Source organism: Cornus florida, unplaced genomic scaffold (assembly GCF_030987335.1).
Source record: "Cornus florida cultivar Cherokee Brave unplaced genomic scaffold, ASM3098733v1 CherokeeBrave_3.0.0_Hap2_Chr09, whole genome shotgun sequence".
NCBI lineage: Eukaryota > Viridiplantae > Streptophyta > Magnoliopsida > Cornales > Cornaceae > Cornus > Cornus florida.
The window spans coordinates 88724960-88749212 of record NW_026775579.1 but is presented as its reverse complement, the minus strand read 5'-3'; the positions used below and the strand labels follow the sequence as shown (position 1 = coordinate 88749212).

Sequence of the window (24253 nt, the reverse complement as noted above, 5' to 3'; positions counted from 1 at the left end):
ATACCAACCATCTTGAAATACTTGTACCCCAAAATTAACTTTGGCTTCTATATATGCCATATATAGTGTTGGTTATAATGTCACTTATGTTTTTGTGCTTGGCTTCAATTTTGTTTATGTACACACAAATTTTGTAATCTGCAAATAAGAAACAAAATTGAGAACATATAGATTTTTATTAATTTGTAAAGATGGAGTACAATCCTCTGTAATAATATTCCAAAGAATAAGGCCCTCTGATACGATCTCCTTTTTGGTTGGTTAGATCCAAGAATTGCACGAGCTTGATCTTGAACACCGTGAAATTTGGATGAAGAACGGCACGTCTTTAGCTGTTAATGTGCTTGTTGTTTTTCGTTTTCAGAAAAGATTTGTTGAATTTGGTGAAGAGACTTTGGATGTACTTAGTGTTCTTCGCTTTCATGTTTGTCCTCTAGATTTCTGATTCCATCAATTTCTGGACCTTCTGGATTTATGAGTCTCTAGATTTATGGACTTTGAATTTATGTCTCTTCTTTCTTCCTTCAGGCCTCTATTTATAGGTTTCTTGGATTAATAGGATAATGACACGTGTCATCTCCTGATAAGGAAAAAATCATAACTGGGCCGGGCCGGTTATATTATAATAATTATTCTTAAAAATAATTATTCCACCATTTAATCATCTGGACTAGACTAATTAAATAATTTAATTAGACCAAGTTTGAGCCAGTTAAATAACTTAATTAAACATTGAACCCATATTTGATGGGTCAATTTGTCAAAATCAAAGTCCACTCAAATTTTAGTATCTACAGTGTACCAAAAATAAATAAATATGTGGGTCCTTATAGATTGTCAATTTCCCCTTAAAATGACTACCAAAAAAGCAGTTCAATTTTTCAAGCAAAACTTTTGATTCATATTATTTTGAGTTCCATTGTTTGATTGCCTTTATAGTACTTTCTCTAGAGACGGGTTCTCTCTTTTACGGGAAGTTAGTTTGAGAAGGGCAATCATGTACTCAATTCAATCATTCAAATGGTGGAGCCTTGCTACTGTATATGTCTATATATATATATATTAGTATTTCATATACTAATATATCCTATAGTACTATATGTCTGTATGATATATTGATATAAATGTGTACTCTTTAAAGTATAATTTTGGAATTGGTCTTTGGATCATTTCTAAACGTGAAAATTACCATTAATAAAAAACTTCGCTAAGTATTGACAGGTTTTGATGTTGTACCAACAAAATTTGAGGCCACCAACTAATGACTTTGAAGTGATCGAAACGAATATTGAACTGTATTAAGTTTTAAAAAATAAGCAGAGATTTCCTCTGGTATATTATTTTATTACTTACAAAAAAATAATAATAATAAAAAAAAAAACATTTTTTGATTCAATCTTCTTTGCAGATAGGGATTTTAAACTGCGTTATTGAAAGCTTTCTTCAAGCCTCTATGGAGTTGAAGACGGTTCAATTTTTTTTTATTTTTTTATTCTAAGTCCCAATGAAACTTGATACTGAAAAATGGATTAAAATTTTTAGACTTGTCGTCCGGGAAGAATGATTTGATGCAAGGCGGAGCCAGGATTTCAATTCAGGGGGACATAATGCAAAAATAAATAAATAAATAAAGAAAAGAATAATAATAATAAGAAGAAAAATTTTAGGTAGTAGAAGAAGAAGAAAAAGGAAAGAAGAATGATAAAACTTTAGAGAAAAAAAAAAGAATTAGAGCGTGATTGAAGAAGGAAAATTAGAGAGAAATAGAAAATAAGGAAAAAAATTTAGAAAAAATTAGAAACTAAAATAATTTTAGGGGCCATTATAAGCAAATTTTCAGATATATATATATATATATATATATATATATATAAAGTACTATAATAATATAGTGGTTGAGCCAAGGGACATGTGTCCCCTTGAGCATGAACTGGTTCTGCCCTGATTTGATATATTTGTTATTTTTCATATTTAGAAATTGAGTGTAGATATATAGGAGATTGAACACAAATTCAAAGTTTTCTTGACTAGGTTTGTCACATGTAGGCTAGGTGATTACTGATAAGATATTTAATTTGAAAACTCTTATAATTAATTTGAAGTTTAGAAAGGCAGAAAATTTTGTCTCTCTTATTCAAAAAAATTTTTTTAATTAATTTAATTTGATTTGACATACTTTTCAAAAGCAATCTAATTAATCTTTTACTTTTCACATATTAATTCATCACGAAACTTACATTCATAAATATTAAGAATTTCAAGATAAATTTTTTTTTTTTTTAAATGAAAAGTAAAAGTTGACTGTTCGAGTCCTAATGGAACAAAAGAATGTGTATGTAGTATGTAGACATTAAATGTCTGCAAAGCTGCAACTGTATGTGTAATATATTTTCTAATTCAAGTCGCCTTTGTGTTTCTTGTCCAAGACTGGAGTCGGTGGTGCAAGTAAAGACATTAACCAATAAGCACAGGGTAATTGAGATTGCAATGATGAGCAATTTGTTTCTCACAATTAATATTTCCATGTGTGTGAGAGGGAGGGAGGGGTTGGGGACCGGAAGTGTTAATTAGAACTTAAAACTACTAAAACATTGTCCAAGAAATTGCCTGAAACTGCATATATATATATATACACACACATACATATAGAGAGAGAACGTAAAAGCAAACCTACCTACTACAACAACAACCATTAAAAAAATCAAAGTGAGTTTAAATATTATTGTTGAATGGGAATCATACCTGCACAATGTCGTGGGTCAGTGTATATGCTGCATACTGGCACCACCTTTTCATCCTCCATATTTCCAAGTTTAAAAATATTCTTATTAACTTAGTCATTAATAATTTAATTATATTATGAATTGTTCAGTAATTGAAATATTGTCCAAATAAAATATCATATTTCTTTTTGGTGCCATAAAAATGCACTTTTTTATTTTTCTGCTAGAAAGTTACTCTCACACACCCATAAATGCCCTTTATGAATCTCAAATGAGCGGTTATACAACTTGGGTAAATGGATCCGTCAAAATGTTATGCTATGTTTGGTTGGACAGAATAATTGAGGAGGGATGGGAGTGAAAAGTTTTTTGTGTTTGGTTGAATAATTTGGAATTGATATATTTTTATAATTTTAGTAAAAATAATATAAAAATTCTATTTTTTTTTTTTGTTATAAAAACTCTATTTTCTTTACTTTCAATCAAACAAAAAAATGTGTTACCACATTTATTATTTTTACTATCAATTACATCCGACTAAACAAAAAATGAAGGAGATATATCTTCCTTTCCTTAGGGAATTATCCTATCATCTGTCACTTATCTTCTTCCTTCCATCAAATTTTCCATCCTATTAAGCAAACGGAGTTTTAGAGACTAGAAAGAAATAAGGGTAGACACTTTTTAAATAAAAAGAAAAAAAAGTAAACAAGAAAATAATATACCTTAACATATTATATACAAGTGTCACCAAACGCTATCTAAATAGTGATAAGAAGAAATATATATGCCCTGAGTAAGGTAGTTGAACAATCACCATAGATAGTCTGTTATGTTCAAAGCAACACTCATCGTTGTGGATGATAGTGGTGAGGGGTGTTCTTTTTGTATTTGAAGGCCATAAGAACACATTTATTCTTTAATTTCCGAGGGCAAAATGAATTAGTTGATTATCAAAATATATTTATTATTTTTTCCTCGTCTTCTTCATTCTCTTTATTTTTTCTTATGCTCAAATATTTTTCCTTTTTTTTTTTTTTTCCTGAATTCAAATATTTTTTCTTTAATAAAGAATAAAAGATTTTTTTTCCTTTCCATATCTTATTTGTCTTCCATTTTCTCTCATTTTATTCTGATCATTGTTTTGTTCATCTCTTTTGACATTATTATTTTTTTTTTACAAAATAAATAAATATATAAAATACACCATTAACAGATCGGATAATAAATTGAATTATACACACCCATTCTCTTATATTTAAATTGAATATGAATTTTATTTATAAATTTTTCTTCGTCGGATTAGATCAAAGAATATCCATATTAAATTCGGTAAATGGGTCCCTCGACAGTGGGTAATGTATAATTCATCTAATTGTCTATTGTGCATTAAAGTAATTGTTTAGAAAAATAAGTAGGAACAATAGAAAAGAAAAAAGGATGAATATGCTTCTGACTTGTTTCTATTTTTGACCTTGATGGAAATTGAATTTTAGGACCACATTATATATTTGTCATTTAATGTGCACTATAGCCCCATGACCCATTCTTCGGAACAATATGTTTAGGTCCCCATTTGTTATAAAATCTGTTTGGACTAGTGCCCCCACCCATAATTAAAAATATTGGCCCCACAAATGGCTTAAAACAAAAGGAACAACAACTAATCTTTTGTCAATTTACTTATGGCATATTTATCTTAATTGAGGGGTACTTAATGTGTAACTATCATGGAGCAGCCGATAAAGCAAGTTCAATTATAATGCCACATAAATAAAAAATACACTGAGTAAAACTATCAACTAACACTTCCTTGAATGAGGCGCATTCGTGTCGTGTCGTGTCGTGTCTGTGTCATTTTCTATCTTTGTCTGTAAATAAAAATAAATTTTTATTATTTTAGACACTTTTCAGATACTTCCGAACAATTCATTGACATTTATTGAACATATAGGTTAACACTTTCAAACATTTCTATCACAAACCTACCTGATAATCTTGAAAATAATATGAACACATTCTAAAATGTTCAACTTTTTTCTTTTAAAAAAAATTGACATTATACACGTATGATCAAAAGTGATGTATTATATAATATATATATATTTATTTAAAATAAAAACACTATTACGACAAAGTTGTGAATATAAAGTCATTACAATTTTTAGTATAAAAATTAGAAATGAATTAAAGTTTAATAGTGATATTACTCAATAAATGTATATAAATAAAAATTTATATTTAAATATAATCGCGTCCAAGTCATACTCGTATCCTACTATTTAAAAATTTAACATGTCAGCGTGTCCGTATCGTATCGTATTTATGTTCATGTTACATTGAAAAAAATAAATTAAAAAAAATCCAAAATATTTATAACTGTTTATTATACCGCGCCATCATTGTAACAATTTCAAGTTATCTATAACAAAAGAAAGGTAATAAGGCTTTTTACCTAAAGAGCACCATGGAAGCAGGATAAGGATGTTGTACCTTCTCCTAAATTGGGAAATGGAGGGGCCTTTTTTCTTTTTGTAAGAATGGAGAGCCATTTCCCATAATCAAAAGAAGAGAGAGAAAAGCTAGTTTCACTAAAAAGGAAAACCTCGAAACAAGCTTTTTTTTACCAGTCCCTCCAAATGAAGAAAAAAAACGTAAGTAAATGAGAGATGGGAAAAAAGAATAAAACAATAATAATGTAATGATTTTTTTTTTTTTTAATATATATATATATTCCAAAGGATTATATGCTTGACGCGTAAACAAATATATAAAATTTATTTAATTTTTTACTTATATGTCGAATTGTGATTAATTGTGATCATATTGTCATAAACCATTTAAGTATGATTCATGATTAATTAAAGATGACTAAAAAAAAAAATTTGTACTCCTTCTATTTTAAAATATTAGTCTACCTTAAAAATTGTGACTTACTTAATTTGAAACTTCTATAAAGAGAGTAAGTGAAGTTCAAGACTCCTGTACCTTGTAATGATGTTTGATCAGCTTTATCTTTTAAAATCTGAATTAGTCAATTAGGTTTTGATTGATTGAGATAAGTTTGTACTAAATTGTGGGTCTTATTCAAAAAATGGGAATGACTTTTGCTATGTTGAGGTTAATTTGTTCAAACTTATACTTCTAAATCAATGATGTGAAAGCAGTAGTTGATTGAAGAGCCAAGAACCACTAAAATAAGCGGCTTGTTTGGAATCCTATGTTCCATATCCAAATTATCGAGTGTTTAAGCATTATTTTTAGCTACTTACTATAAAATTAATTTTAACAATTCTTTATTTGATTCTTCGTCTACAACTGTATGCGTTCACCACATGCGCATTTTAGCGGTAACCACTAACCAAGAACACTTCTTTACCCGCTGGACAATTACTTGGGGAAGGTATCGACCATCAACGTCATCGTTGGAAGTGATTCAGCCATTTTCGTAATTTCACGAACAAAAATCTCGTCCCCAAATCTCCCGTTGCCTGTACTCTATATTTTGACCTTTTAGGGTATGTTTGAGACTGTTGATATTTGGTTAGAATAGTTAATAACATATAAAATATTTTTTTTTTTTTTTTTTTTTTTTTCAAAACCCATATTACCAAATTGAGAATATTGTGTTTTTTGGTTTCCTAAATTTTTAAAATAAATTTTCGTTAGCAAATATGGTTCATTTCTACAATGAACATGATTCTGATTTCTACTTAAAACACTCTTATTGTTTTGGTATTGACCAAAAATACGACGCCTTAAAAAAGGATAAGGATCATTAAAAACGCTCTACATTATCATAAGTTGAATCACTTACACACTGACACGTGGTATTTTAAGTAAATATATGACTAAAATTACACCACATCAGCCAATCTAATAAGACTTAAAATATTATGTCCTTCAAATACTGTGTTGTTTTAGGGCTACAGACAGGAACAAAATTAGTAAAAAGTGTTTAATTCATAGAACCTTCAAAAGAAAATGTAGATTTTCGTGAAAATCTTAATAGGGAAAACCATAATGGTCAGGGGTTGAGACGAAGGATAATATCAACCGATGAGATTTGATTTTCAATTTTTATCATCACCTGCTATAATACTTCAAATATTCTCTTCCTTTCTTTCTTGTAATATGATCCATTAGATTTAATGTTTTTAATTATTTTGATATTCTTAGTTGTTGTAATCTTTCAATTTTTGATTTTTTTTTTTTATTTTTGATTTTTTTTCCATCAAACTTAGTAGAGTGCAACTACATGAACATGTTATATGATTCAACATATTATTCAATAGGGAGTTTTCACTAACAAAATTAGTCCTACAACACAATATTTGAAGTTTTATTAAATTGGTGATGTAATTTTAGTTATAGATTTACTTAAAATGTCATAAGTTAAGTAATTCAATTCATGATAATGGCTTTTAACTTAGAAGATTGTTGTCAAAAAAAAAAACAGAAAAAAAGAAATCCCATGCCAAAACTTGCCCTTATTCTCTAATCTATGAACTCTGTTTTCATTAGTCTAGAGTCAAATTACCTAAACTACCCTTAGCTTTTCTCTCTTTTTACTTTAGGAGAAATTCAACGAGACGATATATTTATCAGCAATTTCGCACCGGTCAGTATCCGATAAACAACAGTCACTTGGATTCCTTCTGTCTCTCCTCTCTTTCTCTCTCTAGACTTTTGTTTGCAGTGCTTCTTTTTGCTCTAATCTCTATGTCGTTTCATTGTCGCAGCTTCTCTTCTCTCTCTCTCTAAAGTCGTCACACTCTTATTTGCAGCCATTAAAGCGGCTCTGAACTTTCTCTCGCACAACTCTGAATTCACTTTCGGAAAGCAAAACCAATTTTCTATCAAGCACTCCAACCATTTTATGGATTTATCAATTCGATGATTCACTGATTTGATTTGAGAGCTTATTTGATCTTCTTTTGAGATAAACCCTACTACACTCCACGCAGAGGCGGAGCTGATCGGTCTTTTTTTTTCAATAATGAAGTCAAGTACTCGGCTCGACTCTGCCATTTTTCAGCTGACGCCTACTCGAACCAGGTATTTCTTTCAATCACTGGTTGATTACGATTCAGAGATTGAATTGATTTGATTATTTTTCATCGAATGAGTTTTAGGTTATGAAATATGAAATTTTGATTTTTTTTTTTGGTTGCCCGATGAGGAAGTTCTATCTTTTTTTTTTTTTGATAAGTATGAGGAAGTTCTATCTTTTGTGGATCGATCTGAGTCGAAGTGTGTCGACTTTTCTAAAATTTTACGTTTTCGAAGATAATGATCTCTGTCTTCTTTGCAGTTCTCTTTTGTTTTCGTTTGTTATTAGTTAGACATTTGGATTGTCGCGAATTGTATTAATTCAATATAATTAAAGTTCACGCTTAATAAGTAGAATTTCAATTCAGTTGAATCTAGATTTTATTCGGGTCACATCGGATTTCTTGGTTTCGTTGCATATTTGACAATTGTATAGTGATTTTTTTTTTTGCAAATTTTTTGAACATGAGCCAAGTACAAAGCATTATGAAAACAATGTAAATTCTGACCAAGGAGGCACAGTTCCCGGATTGTTCATCCGGAATCTACTTCTTGCATAGGTGAAGTCAAGTTGAAATTAAATTAGTTACAGGACAGTTTAGTTTCGGCAAGATTTGACTTTTTTTCCCTTGAATAACACGATTGAATTCATAAAAAATAATAATAATAACACGATTGAATTCTATAGATATTATTGGAATTTTATTTTTCTTGGGACGTGCCTTGTACTTTTATTGGAAAACAGAATTTTGCTTCAGTTTGTCATAAGTAAGAGAACCATAAAATTACATTTTGAGAATGGAAATGGAAAACATACTGTGGTAGCTATAGGAGGAGTTTTTCATTTTTAACTGAGATTTTATTGGTGTTTCCGTGGTTGGATATCCCTGTGGTATAATGGTCGATCAGAAGATGACATGTAGGATTTACGTTGAAGTATAACTTAGTTGAAAATTCAGCGATTGCTCCAAGAGACGAGGATTTCAGATATCCAAATATTTGCCTGCAAAACTTTTTCCTATATAATGTTGGTTTTAGATCTTATAATTTTTGTTTCTTTCTCCTTCTTAGTTTTCCTATATATATATATACATATTCCATTTTTTCTTGCCTGCAAATGCATGCCTGACTGCTATCTGTTTATTTATTAGGTGTGATTTGATTATCACTGCAAATGCAAAGACAGAGAAAATCGCTTCAGGTTTGGTAAGCCCTTTTCTTGCCCACCTGAAGACTGCTCAAGATCAGATTGCCAAGGGAGGTTACTCAATTTTGCTAGAACCAGAACCTGGCACTGATGCAACGTGGTTTACAAAGGGCACTGTGGAAAGGTTTGAATTGCTATATCATGCTCTTAGAAAGTCACTCTATTAAATTTCATAGTATGATTATGGATAACCATCTAGAGTCAACATTTTTGAGATATTTTTCTTTCTTTCTGAGCAAAATGAAGATTTTTATTTATGTATTTTTTGTTGCTTCAATGATAAGTAAATTCAAATTGGTGGCCAAAGATTGACTTATGTTTGAGTTCTACTTGAGGTGAGTGCATATAGGAAACACTGACTAATGTGTGGTGCTGCACAAAAGAAAATGCATAATATAATGAATTTCCAAAAAAAAAAAAAAAAATGATCAGAAGCAATGAATTAGTTTACTTGAAAGGCTTGTAGATACTACGATTTAGAATTTTACCGCAGATGTTATTATGCTATTATATCATATACTACCTCACTGTGTTGGAACTATGTAGCCAGAGCTATATTACAGGTACCCAAAATAGATTAAAAAGATAAAACATCATATCCCTCTTCATGATCATAAGGTTGCTTCTTTTTGTTGACCAGATCACGTTCTATTTTGCTACAAAATAGAGGGTCATCCTATAAATACAGGAGTATTTTTTTAATACATAATGTTTGTGAAAGTTTGTATTAGCTACTAATTTCAAGGTTAAATCTTCTAACATGGTGTATTACTTAATTTGTATATCCCAATTTCCCAACATAAATTCGTCTTGGCTAATGCTGTTAACCATGAGAGGGACCTTTTGTTCAACTCTCTAAAATTTGCAACATTTTGTACAGGTTATTTAACTATTACAGAATAGTGATAGAAGCTAGTATGTTTGAGTACACTGCACTCTGGTGATTGATATGGCAGTTGATATCAATCTTGGCAAATAGAGGAGTCAAGGTGTCTTTGATTTTCCAAAATTTGTCACAATTTCGTTGTTGAAGTCGTAGGTCAGTTAAAGAGTTTCCAGTTGCATTATTAACCTGCCCTTCAAGTTTTTAAGCTTGTATAGGAAAAATATTACTTGTTTGCACGTGTTGCTTGTGCATGTTGTGTTTTCCTGTAATAACCCATCCTGGGCAGAAAAGTATTAGGTCATGCCTTTGGACAGAGTGCATTAATGTGGTGCCACATGGTTTTGGGGTGTGACATTTTCACTGAAATTGGTGTGTTGCTCGGCTAGTATCTGTTCCTACAAAAACAAAACAAAAGGACTTATATCTGTTATGTTTTGATAGGTTTGTTCGTTTTGTGAGCACTCCTGAGATCTTGGAACGGGTGTACACCATAGAATCTGAGATTTTACAAATTGAGGAAGCAATTGCCATACAGGGAAACAATGATATAGGGCTAAACAGTGTAAGCATTATCTATTAGAACTTCTATTCATACATGTCATCAAACTATCATTCACAGTTTTGGCCCCTCTTCTGCATGGCAGGTAGAAATTCGTCAAGTGAAACCTGTGGGAAGCAGTGAAGGTATTGACTAAAGGGACATAATTCTGTACATTACAGAAAATCATAATGTTTTAGAATAAAGATGGTTTATTATTATTGTTACCTGTAAAAAAAAAAAAGATGGTTTATTATTCTTTCCGTAATTTCTGTATGTTTCATAATATATTGAAAGGAATAATTCCATCAAGAAGATTTGTACTCTGGATCATTAGATGCTGAATATATCATTTGCTAAATCTGATAGTTATTTTTGTGGTATTGAATTACACCTGCAATTTTGCACAGACTACAAACCTACGCCAGATGAGGAGAAGGCAATCGTCCTTTACAAGGTAACTGTCATCAAATACCCTCTTCATATGATGGCAATTTATTATGTACTGCTGTAATTTGATTTCTTTCTTTGGCAGCCTGGCACACATCCACCTGAGGCAAATGGGTCCATCACGCAGGAGGGAAATTCAAAGTAAATACTAATTCTACCATTATTGACAAATCATCTATCACCAAGTTACATTGATGCATTAGATTTGCTTAAGTTTGCTGAGAGGGAAGGCCAGTAGGAAGTAAAACAGGAATTTCATTAACCTTGTCAGATGGTATGCGTATGTGCAATTTGAAAATATTTCAAATGTCAAAATACTTCTATAACAGGGGTATTTCTATTTTTTTGTTAAATTGTGGTCACGGACACCCATATGTGAAGATCAGATGCATGTTATTGCTATCTCTGTTATATAACCTTTATATCTTGATGTCATGATGTCTCAAATCTGTTCTGAGTGACGTACTTCTAGCTAATTTTTATGCATCTTATATTCTGCATACTAAATTTTACTTCAACTAGAAAAAGAGGTGAAATTAACTCTCAGCAGTTATCTTCCACAAAGAAAGCGTACAAATTTATATAAATCGGTATATGTTTTCAAATGTGTTTCTTGTAAGAGCTTATTTGGAGATGCACGCATCATCCTTGTGTTTGGTTTGCTAGATTCTAGAGAATCCAGACCTATCTATTTCTAAGTCTTTGTTTCTCCACAAACTTGGGTATCTAAGCTATTTGGTTGGAAGTAAATGCAATTAAAATATCCTCTATTAGCTGTATGGACGAGTCTATTCCACCTCCATTCTGTGCACTAGCAGGATTGGTTCAACATCTTACACCTACATATTTGTTACTTAAATTGTACTAGGCCCACCAGATAACATCAGTTCACACAACATACAGCCTGCAAATTTCCTGCAAATTTGCCTGACTCTCCATTGCCATAAATTTTTAAAATGACCAAGATTTCCCTTGCTGAGAATTGAATCTATTTCCTTCCAAAAGTAAATGTAGCATACTATAAATCAAAATGGACTAGAAAATGAGTGATGTCAAGAGTCCTGATGATATATTGTTCAAGTATTAAGGTTGCAATGCTGTCATCTGTCTACATACATTGGGCTCTTAGATCTCACTGTATTTGATTTCCATTTTAATCAGAGTTCAGCTTTTGAAAGTCCTGGAGACGCGCAAAATTGTGTTGCAAAAAGAGCAAGGCATGGACTTTGCACGTGCTGTAGCTGCTGGTTTTGACATTGATCACATGGCACTGCTGGTGTCTTTTGCTGAATGCTTTGGAGCCTCACGTTTGATGTAAGCAGCAATACAGAACAGATCTCTCTCTCTCTCTCTCATGGTCCCCACTTAGATATTAAGTTGATTTGAAGAATTTTTCCCTTTTCGCCAACAATTTCTGACTGACAGCAAAATTTCTTTTAAAAGAGATCATTTCTGAGGATGTTATATTTATGTATGAGATAGGGATGCATGCTTAAGGTTCGTGGATTTGTGGAAGGGAAAACATGAAAGTGGAGAATGGGTTGAAATCGAAGCAGCAGAAGCGATGTCTAGCCGATCGGACTTCTCTACCATGAATGCATCAGGCATTATGCTTTCTAGTGTGGCCAGCAAACATAATGAATCCTCTAATGGGTTGGCTTCAGAAAACAATGTAAAAGCAGGCGTCAACACAAGTGCAGGTATGAACTCAAGTCATATGTGAGGTGTTTTAACAATGAAAGCTATCAATTCCTTTCTTGCTTGTAATCCTTACCGAGGAATCCACATAACTTCCGTCATTGTTATTCTCTCTTCCAAAATGGTTATGCAAATATCTTTTATTTTTTTATCCCCATCCACCAGTCACAAACACACAAGATTTATACATAAGTTTTAATGTGTAAGAGGCCAATTTATATTGTCTTATGGAAAAAGCTGTAGTTGTTTAGGGCTCTGAAAGAGAATAGAAACTTTATATCTTGTTTTAACGCTGACTCAAAGGGGTTAGAGAGTGCACAGTATCTCACTTTGTTTGACACCTATTAATAACACTGATCAATTGACACCAGTGGCTAAAAGAACCATAGAACCTCATCTTAGTTGCCCAGTGATCTATGGAAAAATGTCATTCCTCATTAGCCCCTTAGAAGTTCAAAACTAGTCAATCTTTTGGCTCTGAATGCCAAGACCATCTTCTAGTTTTGAGAAAAGGCTTGGTGTGCGTTTTTTTTGTTGCTGTTTTGTTTTGTTTTTTCTCTCGTGTTAAGTTTGGTGTACTAATTTTAGTCACCCACTTTCTGTGAATTGCTGATGCGAGTGTATTTTTGAAGTTAACGAAGAATCTAGGTTTTTTTGTTTTGATTTTAAGAAAGGATTGTTATGATCCATCTCAGTGGCTGAATGAATTCGGTCAAATTTTCTGGTGTAGTCACTGGCACTTCTAGTTTAGGCTATCTGCTGGTCAGATCATTATCCTCCCTAATGTGAGACAATTAGAATCCAATTATGTTCCTGAAAAGTATACAAATCAAACTGTGAGAGAAATTATCATGCTTGAAAAGCATACACATGTTTTAAAAAAATCTTTCAAACTAGGATTGATATTTCTCCTGATGCTATTCAAACCCCAGAAATTTCCTCAATGTTGTGTTCTTATTTTCTTCTTCTTTTCTCTTTCCACTGTTTGCCTTTTGAATTGATATAATTATGATGTCCACTTAGCTTGTCCAAAATAGTGAGAAAATCTGTTGTTGAGTTGAGTATCTTGTTCACTTGTTTTTTTGGCAATTAAGTTGAATATGTCCACTTGTTACCCAGATGAGAGACCTATGGATCACCAAGCCCCAGTTGGTCAACGAGAATATTATCAAGGCCAGTTTCCACATCCTGTGTTTCCTTCCTGGCCCATACATTCCCCAAATGGTTCCATGCCTGTGTTTCAACCATATCCCATGCAAGGAATGCCCTACTATCAGAACTATCCAGGAAATGGTCCATTTTACCAGCCACCTTATCCACCAGTGGAGGATTATCGATCCCCTGCTGCTGGCCCTAGACAGAAAAGGCAATCCTTGGACAGTAGAGATAGCAACACTGAATCAGAAACATGGGAGATGGATGCCTCCAAAACAAGTTTACATGATGATTTGGCATCAGAGAAGGAAGTTTCACAAAGTCGGGAACCACGGAAGAAGGCTGGGAGATCAGTGAAAAAGCAATCCGGGATGGTTGTCATTCGGAACATTAATTACATCACATCAAAACGGCAGAATTCTTCAGGTAGCGAATCTGAACCCGCTTCTGACTGTGAGTCTGACAATGAAGCTGGAGAATTGCAAACTGATACTTCAGAGATGATGCATAAGAACTCTTTGAGATCCTCAAAAAGAAAAGGAAGACATGAAAAATCAGTGGATGAATTAAATTCTTATGATAAGGAAAAAAATGTTTGTGGAAAGGAGACAGATACTGGACACTGGCAGGCATTTCAAAATTGTTTACTAAGAGACGCTGATGAAAATAATCGTGCTGCCAATCAAAGCATGTTTGTGAACGAAAAGGATGTTCAAATGAAAAGACGTCAATATACAGTGGGTGATGATCCTTTAGCTCTTGGTAGACAGGATGCAGTTGAAATACAAGAAGGGATGATAACTGAATTTCATAAGGCTAGTGGAAACGTGACTCGCACGTTGAGGTTGTCAAATGACGAAGTTTTAATATCTAGAGGAGAGGGTCATTATGATGATGGTAGAGGGTCCACAGATGATGTACAAGTCAGTGAAATAAATGGAAGAAAGGGTGTATATAACAGAGGTGCAAATGATGAATTCATGATTAATGGACGAGGAAACCAATCAAATTTTGTGAATTCAACAGATCCTCTGGCTGTAAATGGATTTGAGCGTGCCACTAATAATTTCAATAGGAGTTTGTCATCTGATATGGCTGATGAATCATTTATAGTTCCATTCCGATCAATGTCACTAGATCATGTTGGAACTGATAACAGAACCGCTATTGACATGGATTCTGAGCTTCCATCAACGGTTCAGAAGTCAGAAAACAATGCTTTTATGGTTGGAAGCCAATTTAACTATGAACCAGATGGTTTGAGCTTCATGCCTGAGCGTAGAACAGAAAAGATGTCTATTGGGTTTGACCCTGCTCTAGACTACAAAATGCAGGTTGGTGTTGAAGATGCTGCTTTAGTGGACAACAGAAATAAAGAAGTTGTGACTGCTGTTAAGCGAGGGTCTAAGAAGTCAGAAAAGGATCAGAAGTCAAAGGTTACTCCAGATTCTGTAGAAAAGAAGAAGACAGGGGGGCCAATAAGGAAAGGGAAACCATCAAAAACAAGTCCTTTGGATGACGCACGAGCACGTGCTGAGAGGCTTAGAAGCTTCAAAGCTGAACTCCAGAAAATGAAGAAAGAGAAGGTACTAAAGCATAATTATTTTCTCAGCATGCTACAGTACAACAAGGAGTTTAAGAATCATGAACACCTAAAGTAGTTGGTGATCTTGGTTAGGCCATAGCTAACCTTTTTCTGTTACTATTCATCATATGGTGTCTATTAATTTACAGTTTCATGTTCCTTTGACAAGTAGAATGCTTGGTCTTTCCAATATACTTAAATCTTATAGTTCTTTTACAGGAAGAAGAAGAGATGAAACGAATAGAAGCATTGAAGAAAGAGAGGCAAAAGAGAATTGCAGCCAGAGGGAGTTCCACCTCTACTCAGTCACCATTGCCCTCTATGCAAACGAGAAAACAAGTGCCGACAAAACTTTCCCCAAGTTCTCACAAAGGATCAAAATTCAGTGATTCAGAACCAGGACTCTCATCACCTCTACAGAGGTCCAATATACGAACTGCTTCACTTGGATCAGGTGATACTCAGAAGGCCTCTAAAGCCAGAAAATCAAGTGATGGTAGCCACTTGCCAGGGAATAGGTTGAGTAAATCGGTGTCATCATTGTCTGAGCCAAAGAAAGAAAGCAGTGGGGTTACTCCTGATTCAAAGGCTTCTGTTGCGCGGATTCGAAGATTGTCAGAACCTAAGACCATCAGCAGTCATCAGAGTACTTCAGTGAAGACCCGAAGTGCTGAACCAGTATCAAAGCCAAAGGTATCCAACGGGCCTGAGAGCAAGAAAATATCTGCTATTATTAATCTCGATAGAAGCAAGGCAGCAACCCTTCCTGAACTGAAAATCAGAACATCTAAAGGACCTTCAGATGTAGGCCCGAACAAATCAGTGAAAAAAGAGATGACACAGAGGGTTAATGATAGCAACTCTTCTGTAACTTCTGAAACTGCTGAACTGAACAGGGACAATGGCAAGATAGATCATCAGAGTGACGTGGATGACAACCCTGTAGTTGAGAAGACTGTTGTGGTGCTCGAATGTGAGAAGCCCTCTATTTCCATTGTACATGCATCAGTAGAGAAGATGGGGATACAAAAGGGACATTATGATAATCGTGACGTAGGAGCGAAAGTTGAGGTTGTATCAGAGTATGCTTGTATTCGTGCGCCAACTTCATCCATGGATGAAACTAATGGAGAATCCATTCAAAGCCGATTACAGGAGCAGCCCCCTTCGTATGAAGTAGGATCGGTAAAATCAAAAGTGGCTCATAACTATTTTTATGTGGTTAACATTGACTTAAAATAATTTGATTTTGCACCCCTATAACATTCTCTGTCAAGATAAACTAAATTAATTAGAACAGTCGACGGTTCTTGGAATTTAATTATTCAAAACTGAAATCTGGAAAGGCTTAACATGAAAAAGACTATCTAAATTGGAAGCACCACATGCTATTTTTATTCTTTTTTAATTGTAATCTATTGCTCGTATAAACCTGATTACAAGTTGGATTCAATAAACAATATTTAGATTGTGCAAGTCAGTTGGCTACTTGGCTCAGCTCTGAAAACGGACTGACAAGAATGTCTTCACAACCCTGTGAAAGTGCCCCTTAAGCTGAGCAAGCTTCTGATCCCTCTGGTCACCCCGATAACATATTTCAAATTTTCTATTTTCTTTTGGATTTGATTCATTTTCAGGAACTATTTATGCTCCTACTTTCAGAGCTCAGTAGCATTTTTATAATCCTAGTTTTACTGTGGGTCAAGTGTTCTAAATACTAACTGTATGTATGGAAATTGCGGTCTAGAACCATGCCATAATATGTTGAAACAGTTTTCACTCTCCACTTTAACAAATAAACAGTACTCGAGAGCCTGAGCTTTATTGTAAAATATATTTGAATTGGATTTTTGTTCTGAACTGGCATAAAGCATTAGGTTAATTTCCCTTGTGGTGGATACATAATTTTAAATATTCTGGTAGGAAAACTATTATTTCCATAGGGTGGCAACTGATAGAATTTTGTGTTTGATCTGATTGTTGTGATATTAATTCTGTGGTGATCAGGTGATGACTGGTAATGCAGAGAAGGAATCGCCCAAGTTTTCGAGCATTAACACTGCTGAAAAACCTTATCATGCCCCTTATGCTCGAGTCTCTTCTTTAGAAGAACCGTGTAATGTAAATTCAGAGTATGGAAAAGCACCCCCAACAAGCTTGGACATGGTGACGACAGGAGTGGAAACTGCTAAAGCACAGGTATCTGATTTTAAAAACCTGAAATTAGAAAAGATTCCAGAAGCATCGGAGAAACCTCTGGTAAAGGAATCATCGAAAGGGTTCAGACGACTTTTGAAGTTCGGAAAGAAGAACCATAGCTCGGCTGCAGGTGACCGCAGTGTTGAATTGGATAATGCAAGTCTCAATGGTTCTGAGGCGGATGATAATGCAACAAAAGCTGCTGCTTCTAGTGAAGGTAATGTGCATTTCACTGCCTTTGATGCCCTCATAAACTGTGGAACATAATGGATCTACTATAAACAGTAACTGGTAATCTTTAATAATTAAACACAAAATTTCACAATCTGGTCTTTGCAAAATCCAGTGGTTCCATACAGAAGAAGTTTATGCCATTTGAAAATGGTATTATATGCTGTCCTTTCATGTATTCAGTGTTCAAATCCTGTTTTAAAAAAAATCAATTTGCAGATATGTCTTCTGAAATGTAAGCTCAACGCACATCAATAAAAAAATTCATCAATTCCATCAAATCTGCTAGGTGCTGATTATCTTTTGGGTTTAATTTAATCTTGTTTTTTTAATGTAAATTTAAAGTTGAAATTAAAGAAAAAGTTACAACATAATCTGATGTGGGTAGTAAGAGGGAGGTAGTATATTGAACAAGAAGCCACGACCAAGAATGGGAGAAGTATAAATGTATCTATGCTCATCCAACATTCTATTAATCAAAGAAAGTATAATCAAAAGCTTCATTCTCGTCTTCTCTTGCAACAGATATAGTGTCCAACTGCAATGTTAAATACCTCTACCACTACCAACTTTACTACCAAGCACTTGGGAAACAACAGTTCAAACTAAAATAAAACACTAGTTGTTAGACACTGGTTACTTATCAACAAAAAAAAAAAAAAAAGGTTGTTAGACACTGGTTACTGGGCATGATAAGATAGTTGCTAGACAAACACCAACTCTTAGTTCTTCCCAAAACAAACTCTTTATCTTACAATGAGGCCGCCTAGGCATCACCCACTATGCCCACTAGTACGGCACCCACAAAGGTGTCCATATGGCAAGGAAGTTGGATCCCCTTAGGGACTACATTATAAACCTTCGGAGTTTGGTTCAGTTGGTAACCTTTGAATAGTTACAGCAAGTGGTAATCTTAATTAGTTGAACATAACAAGTCAGCAATCCTATCTTGAAGAAACTTAGCCAGTTCAAATGGTAGTATATGCTGTCCTTTGACATATATTGTTGATAACCAATTTTAACAAATTAAATAGCAGATGTGTCTAACACAATCTGGATCAATAAAAAACATTGATTGTATTATGCTTTGCTGACATGGTAGTTGACCATTTTATGTTTGTAGATACACGTGCCTTACCTTTCAAAAAGAAAAAAAGAGTGCCTTAAAGTATTTGTTCTGTGGGGATTTGCCAAAGCATTCCATATTTATAGCAAAGATTCTTATATGAAGAAACGATCATTGTTGTAATTTATGATTTTTAATAAATGGCATGGTAGCTTTGGGCTCTTGAGGGCCATTTCATTTGTTCCATTTAATACTTGTTTAGGACTTGGTTTGTTTAGATTTCAATAAATGCTCTAATTTCTATTATAGTGCTGCTATCTCCTTAAAACACTACCATCTTGCATGCTCTAGTGCTATGTAATTTAATAAACTGATTCAGTTTCAGTGGGATGTCTTGAACACCACAGCGGCCTAGTATTTAGTTCTCGAACTCTTGCCAGTCCAATTTTTTACCAATAGATTAAAAGCTTGTTCAGGAAACATGGTCTATTTATTCATTCTGGCACCATGTGTGAAATTTTTTAGAGTTGGGTATGAAGATTGCAAGTGCTGATCTGATTCTGCATATAACTTTTGTGAAACTGAACTCTAAGTTGATTAATATTTTTCGATGGTAGCTAAAGTGATATCAGTGATAACTGGTTCAGTATTCACAAGCTGACTATATTTTCGTGGTTCTTATCATCAGTTTTCACATTGAAGAATCTTATCTCTCAAGATGAAACCCCCAGTGCTGGCACTACTTCACAAAAGTGTAAGTACTCGCTACAATATCTCCACATTCTTAGTCTCACTTGTTTAAACGAATAAAGATTTGGGATCAATTATTTCCCTCATTTGGCTACAGCTTCACGGCACTTCTCTCTGTTGTCGCCCTTCCGTAGCAAGACCAGTGAAAAGAAGCTCGCAACATGACTGGATTTCCTGAGGTGAGGTCGCAGCACTTTTTCCATCTTTTGGCCCTTGTGAGCTGTAACAGTTATCGTGATTTATCAATTTGCTTGCCTATCAATGCGTCAGAGTAGTGTTCATTGCGAATTGTGGTGTTGCTGAAACTGTAAATTGTACATTTAAATTCATTTTAATACAATACCCATTAGGTTAATTGGTTTGCAGCTTTCGAACTGTTTATTTAAAAGATTAGTTTTAGATTTGAATGAATCTCAGTTTGCACATTGTTTAGCGGAATTGGAAGGCAATTTTGGATATTTACTTTTCATTTTTGCCCTTTTTCTTTTGGTGTATTTTTTAATCTCAAGTGAATGGAAGATTTGCTCGCTATACTAAGGATCAAAGCAAAACTGGCAATCTACCCAGGAAATGATTCCACCATTCCCATATTGTTCATTTGCTGGCAAAGGCGTGTGGCCTAGCGGTATAACCTCCCTATCCTCAAAGAGGAGGGGAGGGGTTCTAGCCCAGACGTCGGCAAAAGTTTGTGTGTGTTTGCTGTTTTGCTGATGAAGTGAGAGAGGAAAAGTTAAGGGGGAAAAAAAGAAATTGAATCATTATACTTTATGTAAAGGGGGTATAGGGAAGCACAACCTCCTTGCCTTCTCCCAAAAATTTAATGTCACGGAGTAAAAGGAAAGGGAGTTTGGTGACTAAAATAAAAAGATTCTCTTTATACAGTTGGTAGAAGTACCTTTTTTTTGTGTGTGTGTGTGTGTGTGTGTGGTTTTCCCCTAAAATCTCTAACAAGTGAAAGGGGTGGGGGAAGCATTCATTGGCAAACATTCTTTTTTGCTACTTTTTCTTTGCTAGGATCTGTTCCGATGGAAATGGAAATTAAAAGTAAAAGTGAAAAACAATCTGTTTTAGAGGAACAAAAGAGGGGCATAATTGTAAGTTCACAACAAAATTCATGAAAAATAAAGATGGTTACAGAGTTACTCTTCTTCAAAATTTTCATATTCCTACTATCCGAACTCCTGTTATTTCTATCCCATACCCTTGTAAACAATATCCACAATGTGACCTATTCTTGGCAAAGGGAAAAAAAGGGGGGAAAAAGAAAAGAAAAGAAAACAAAGTCATTTGAATCATCCAAAACATTATATCATTACAATAATGTGTATCAAATTCTGAACAAACATGCCACTCTCAGTCAAACCGGATGACCAAGCAAGAAATGTTGCTTCTGCTCATTCTAGTCAAGGCCTCCTTTGCTAAGCACTCAGCAGCCTCTTGTGGGTCCTCTATGTGCCTAATCAGATTCACAGCCTCTTGATGCTTCATCACCTTTAAGAAAAACAAAAACAAACAAATCAACTCTTCAATTTTCTAGGAATGTTTAGTTAAACATTAGGAATTGTGATGATAAAATGTTATACCTCCCATATGCCACTACTTGCTAAGATCACAAATTCAGTATCAGTGTCTATTTTTTCAGTACCAACGAGAAGTTCCAAGCTTTTAGAGGGCTTTGCGTTCATGGCATTGCCGGGGTCGCATGCTAAAATGCGCACTTTGGGCATACGTATAGCACCTGAGATGACACAAGTGAGAATCAGAAAATGGGCACACAAACATTGTTAGCACGAGGATGAGACACACACAAAACTTGAATGTCATTTGTCGCGGAAACAAATCCGTGCCTGGAATGAATCTTCGAGACCAATGTCGTTTGGCAGCTTGCTGTTTCCTTCTGCTAATCTGATAAGCATCGCCATCTCTACACACGATAGCTTTGTAGTCACCCATGTTAGCGATCACAAGCTTGTCCCCATTGATCACAATTGCAGATGCTGAGCCTGCTTTCCATGTCTCTTCTGGTTTCTGTGTCTCTCTGAGTTTTGCTCTGGCGCCAAGATATGCCTTTCTCATGGTTTCTTTGCTTTTCCTCTTTATCTGAGACTGCAAGGCATGGTGAACATTTTAAGCTAGAGAGAGTATTCCAACTCTAAATTTAAGAAAAAAGGTGATGCTGATACAAAAATAATTGGAAAATTTTCTATTGGTTCTCATTAAAAGGTAGGGAAAGGATTGAGGAAGGAAAAGAGGGTAAATGAGAGAATGAAAATGCATTCCTTAAATTTTACTTTATTTTATTTTTTCTTCCTTGGTTAGATAAATACTCATATACTCACAATAAATGCATAGAGCATCGTTCCTTCCATATGCATTTACTCATTGTTTTCTCCAAGTAAATAAATACTCTTTTTATTCTTCATATACTCATATATGTCTAGGGTGGAAATGACTTTATCATGATGTCACTGATGGCGTTAATATCTACTCACATAAATGTAATAGGATATATTTGACATTCAAACGTTCTATCATGACGCTTTTTGAAACCTTTCTTGGAAAACAAAAATTCTACTCACATAAATGTAATTGGATATATTTGACATTCAAACGTTCTATCATGACGCTTTTTGAAACCTTTCTTGGAAAACAAAAATTTTGAAAGTCAGATGCAAACCCACCGCATTTATGTGAAGGGGGTGTGGCCCTCACCATGAATGCATTGGATGCATGGGGTGCCTGGTCATTTTCCCTCACTCAAAATAGAAATTTAATGAATTCATAATCACATTTAAAACAAAAACTAGAAAATTACAAATCTAACCATCGGTTGAGACATAACAATGAAACAAGCAAACAGATGTATTTGTTATGACTTTAAACCTCTCTTCACATCACAACCAAACAAGAAAATACTCTAAAGGATCTGTCTGGTTCAGTTTTGGCAAAACATTACCATATATCTGAAAAATGGAGATCAATTTGAAAATTGAATTGGTTCATAATGTTTTGATTATCAGATTTTATATATATATATAAAAAGTTTACTGATTAAGACTATGAATAGTTTAGTTTAGTTTACCTCTTTAGGTTTTTTGTCAAACAAATGTGATTGCATATACTTGGTAACTCCATCTCCAAGCCGAGCATCAAAAACTCCGAAAAACCACAGTTCCATGTCTTCAAATTGCTCTCTCTGCACCACAACCGAGTCCGAGTCTGACTCATGGGACCCACCTCTGAATGAAGACTGATCATCCACCACATGATACCCATGTGAAATGGGCATCATCCATGATGCTCTCTTTCCATTCTCATACCCTTTTTCCCTATTCCCATCACCTCCAATAAAAAATCGCCTCAGCCGCAAAGCCTGCCCAATTATGCATCATCATCTCAGTTATACATACATACATACATACATATATACATTAGTTATATTAGTTATATCAATCTACACACACACACACACATATATATAGTTTTGCTTAGGAAAATAAAATCAGTAATTTTTTTTATAAAAAATTGTATTTTTTGCTCTTAATCTTTGATTTATCATCTAAAACTGCATTTGTTATGTCTATCATAACTTAGAAAACCCAATAATCAAAATCTTCTGATTGTCCAAAAAAAACCATAACATATAGATACACATATATGTGTGTGTGTGTGTGTGTGTTTATGTAGGGAGAGATGGTTACCTTAAGCTTAAGATGAAAATCTTTGAAACCCATGTTTATGCTGGAAGTGAAATGGATGAGCAGAATGAATTTCCGGTATTTGAATAGGATGATCAGATAAAACGGTAAGATTTTGGAATCAAAATGAAGAGAGAGGAAAATATATTTTTGAAGGTATTGGAAGTCAAGAAGAAGTCTATCGGTGTTAAGACTCTCTCCACTCTGTTTTATTTAGAGAGAACAAAAATGGTTTTGGGGTATTAAATGTAAGCATTTTATGAGCTTTGAATTTCTGATGCGTAATATTAACACGTAACGCTCAATTTCAGCTTTTTTTTGTTAGGCTGTTGGTACTCATCCATCTATTAGTTTGTTATGTGGCCCTATTTTCAAATGAAATTGAAAACAAGATGAGAAAAACCAAGCCAGTTAAAAAAATAATTAAAAAAAAATTATTATTGCTTCGAAATTATGTTGATAAAATTTATTAGAGAGTGTAATTTTAATATTTTAATTTGTTAATGTAAGAACTATTTTGTGTGGAGGCATAGCCACGTATGCGTTTCTAGCTTCTTAAATGTGCTAGTTTGGTCATTAGAATGTGTGGGTCATGGGGGAGTTGACTTAACTAATCCCTTCAACAAGGTGTACTTAGCCATCATAAAAGTAGTCATCGTCTTTGAACAACTTGTCACTCACTGCAAAGCCTGAAATGGCCAAAGACTCTCTCTAGAAGAGAAGAATAGTAAGACATGGTCAGATTTCAAAGTAATTTGGTCCAAGGGGAGATAGTAAGGGAACCAACTTTGGAATTTGGACCAATCTTTCCCAAAATAATAGGTGAAGAGAAACACTTGGACTAAAATTTTTGTTCATTTCCTTTTTCTTTTTTTTTTTTTTTTAATTTTTTTTTTAGTTCTTCTATTTAAAAAATCAATGTAAAAAATATTTTCAACTTAAAAGTATGAAATTTTAAACTTTCAATGGGCCTGTTTGGCTAGGCGTCCTGTAGTCTCAAAACGGGCTTCTAAGC

At 34.0% G+C, this 24253-nt stretch overlaps 2 protein-coding genes across 2 annotated transcripts; one reads left to right on the top strand and one right to left on the bottom strand.

Annotated features, from left to right (window-relative positions):
• Nucleotides 1-7353: 7353 nt before the first annotated feature.
• On the top strand, nt 7354-19978 carry LOC132274977 (COP1-interacting protein 7). The gene is made up of 13 exons (XM_059776354.1): nt 7354-7781; nt 8927-9106; nt 10310-10430; nt 10513-10552; nt 10817-10863; nt 10942-10997; nt 12018-12170; nt 12339-12556; nt 13674-15295; nt 15514-16479; nt 17302-17710; nt 19479-19544; nt 19638-19978. Exons 1-13 carry the CDS (start codon nt 7723-7725, stop codon nt 19703-19705), a joined length of 4005 nt encoding a protein of 1334 aa, XP_059632337.1. The 5' UTR covers nt 7354-7722; the 3' UTR covers nt 19706-19978.
• Nucleotides 19979-20808: 830 nt separating this feature from the next.
• LOC132274978 (putative protein phosphatase 2C-like protein 44) lies at nt 20809-23531 on the bottom strand. Its single transcript, XM_059776355.1, has 5 exons — nt 23242-23531; nt 22623-22913; nt 21388-21646; nt 21124-21278; nt 20809-21031 (listed from the first exon to the last, which is right to left on the bottom strand). Exons 1-5 carry the CDS (start codon nt 23272-23274, stop codon nt 20894-20896), a joined length of 876 nt encoding a protein of 291 aa, XP_059632338.1. The 5' UTR covers nt 23275-23531; the 3' UTR covers nt 20809-20893.
• Between the last annotated feature and the right edge of the window lie 722 nt (nt 23532-24253).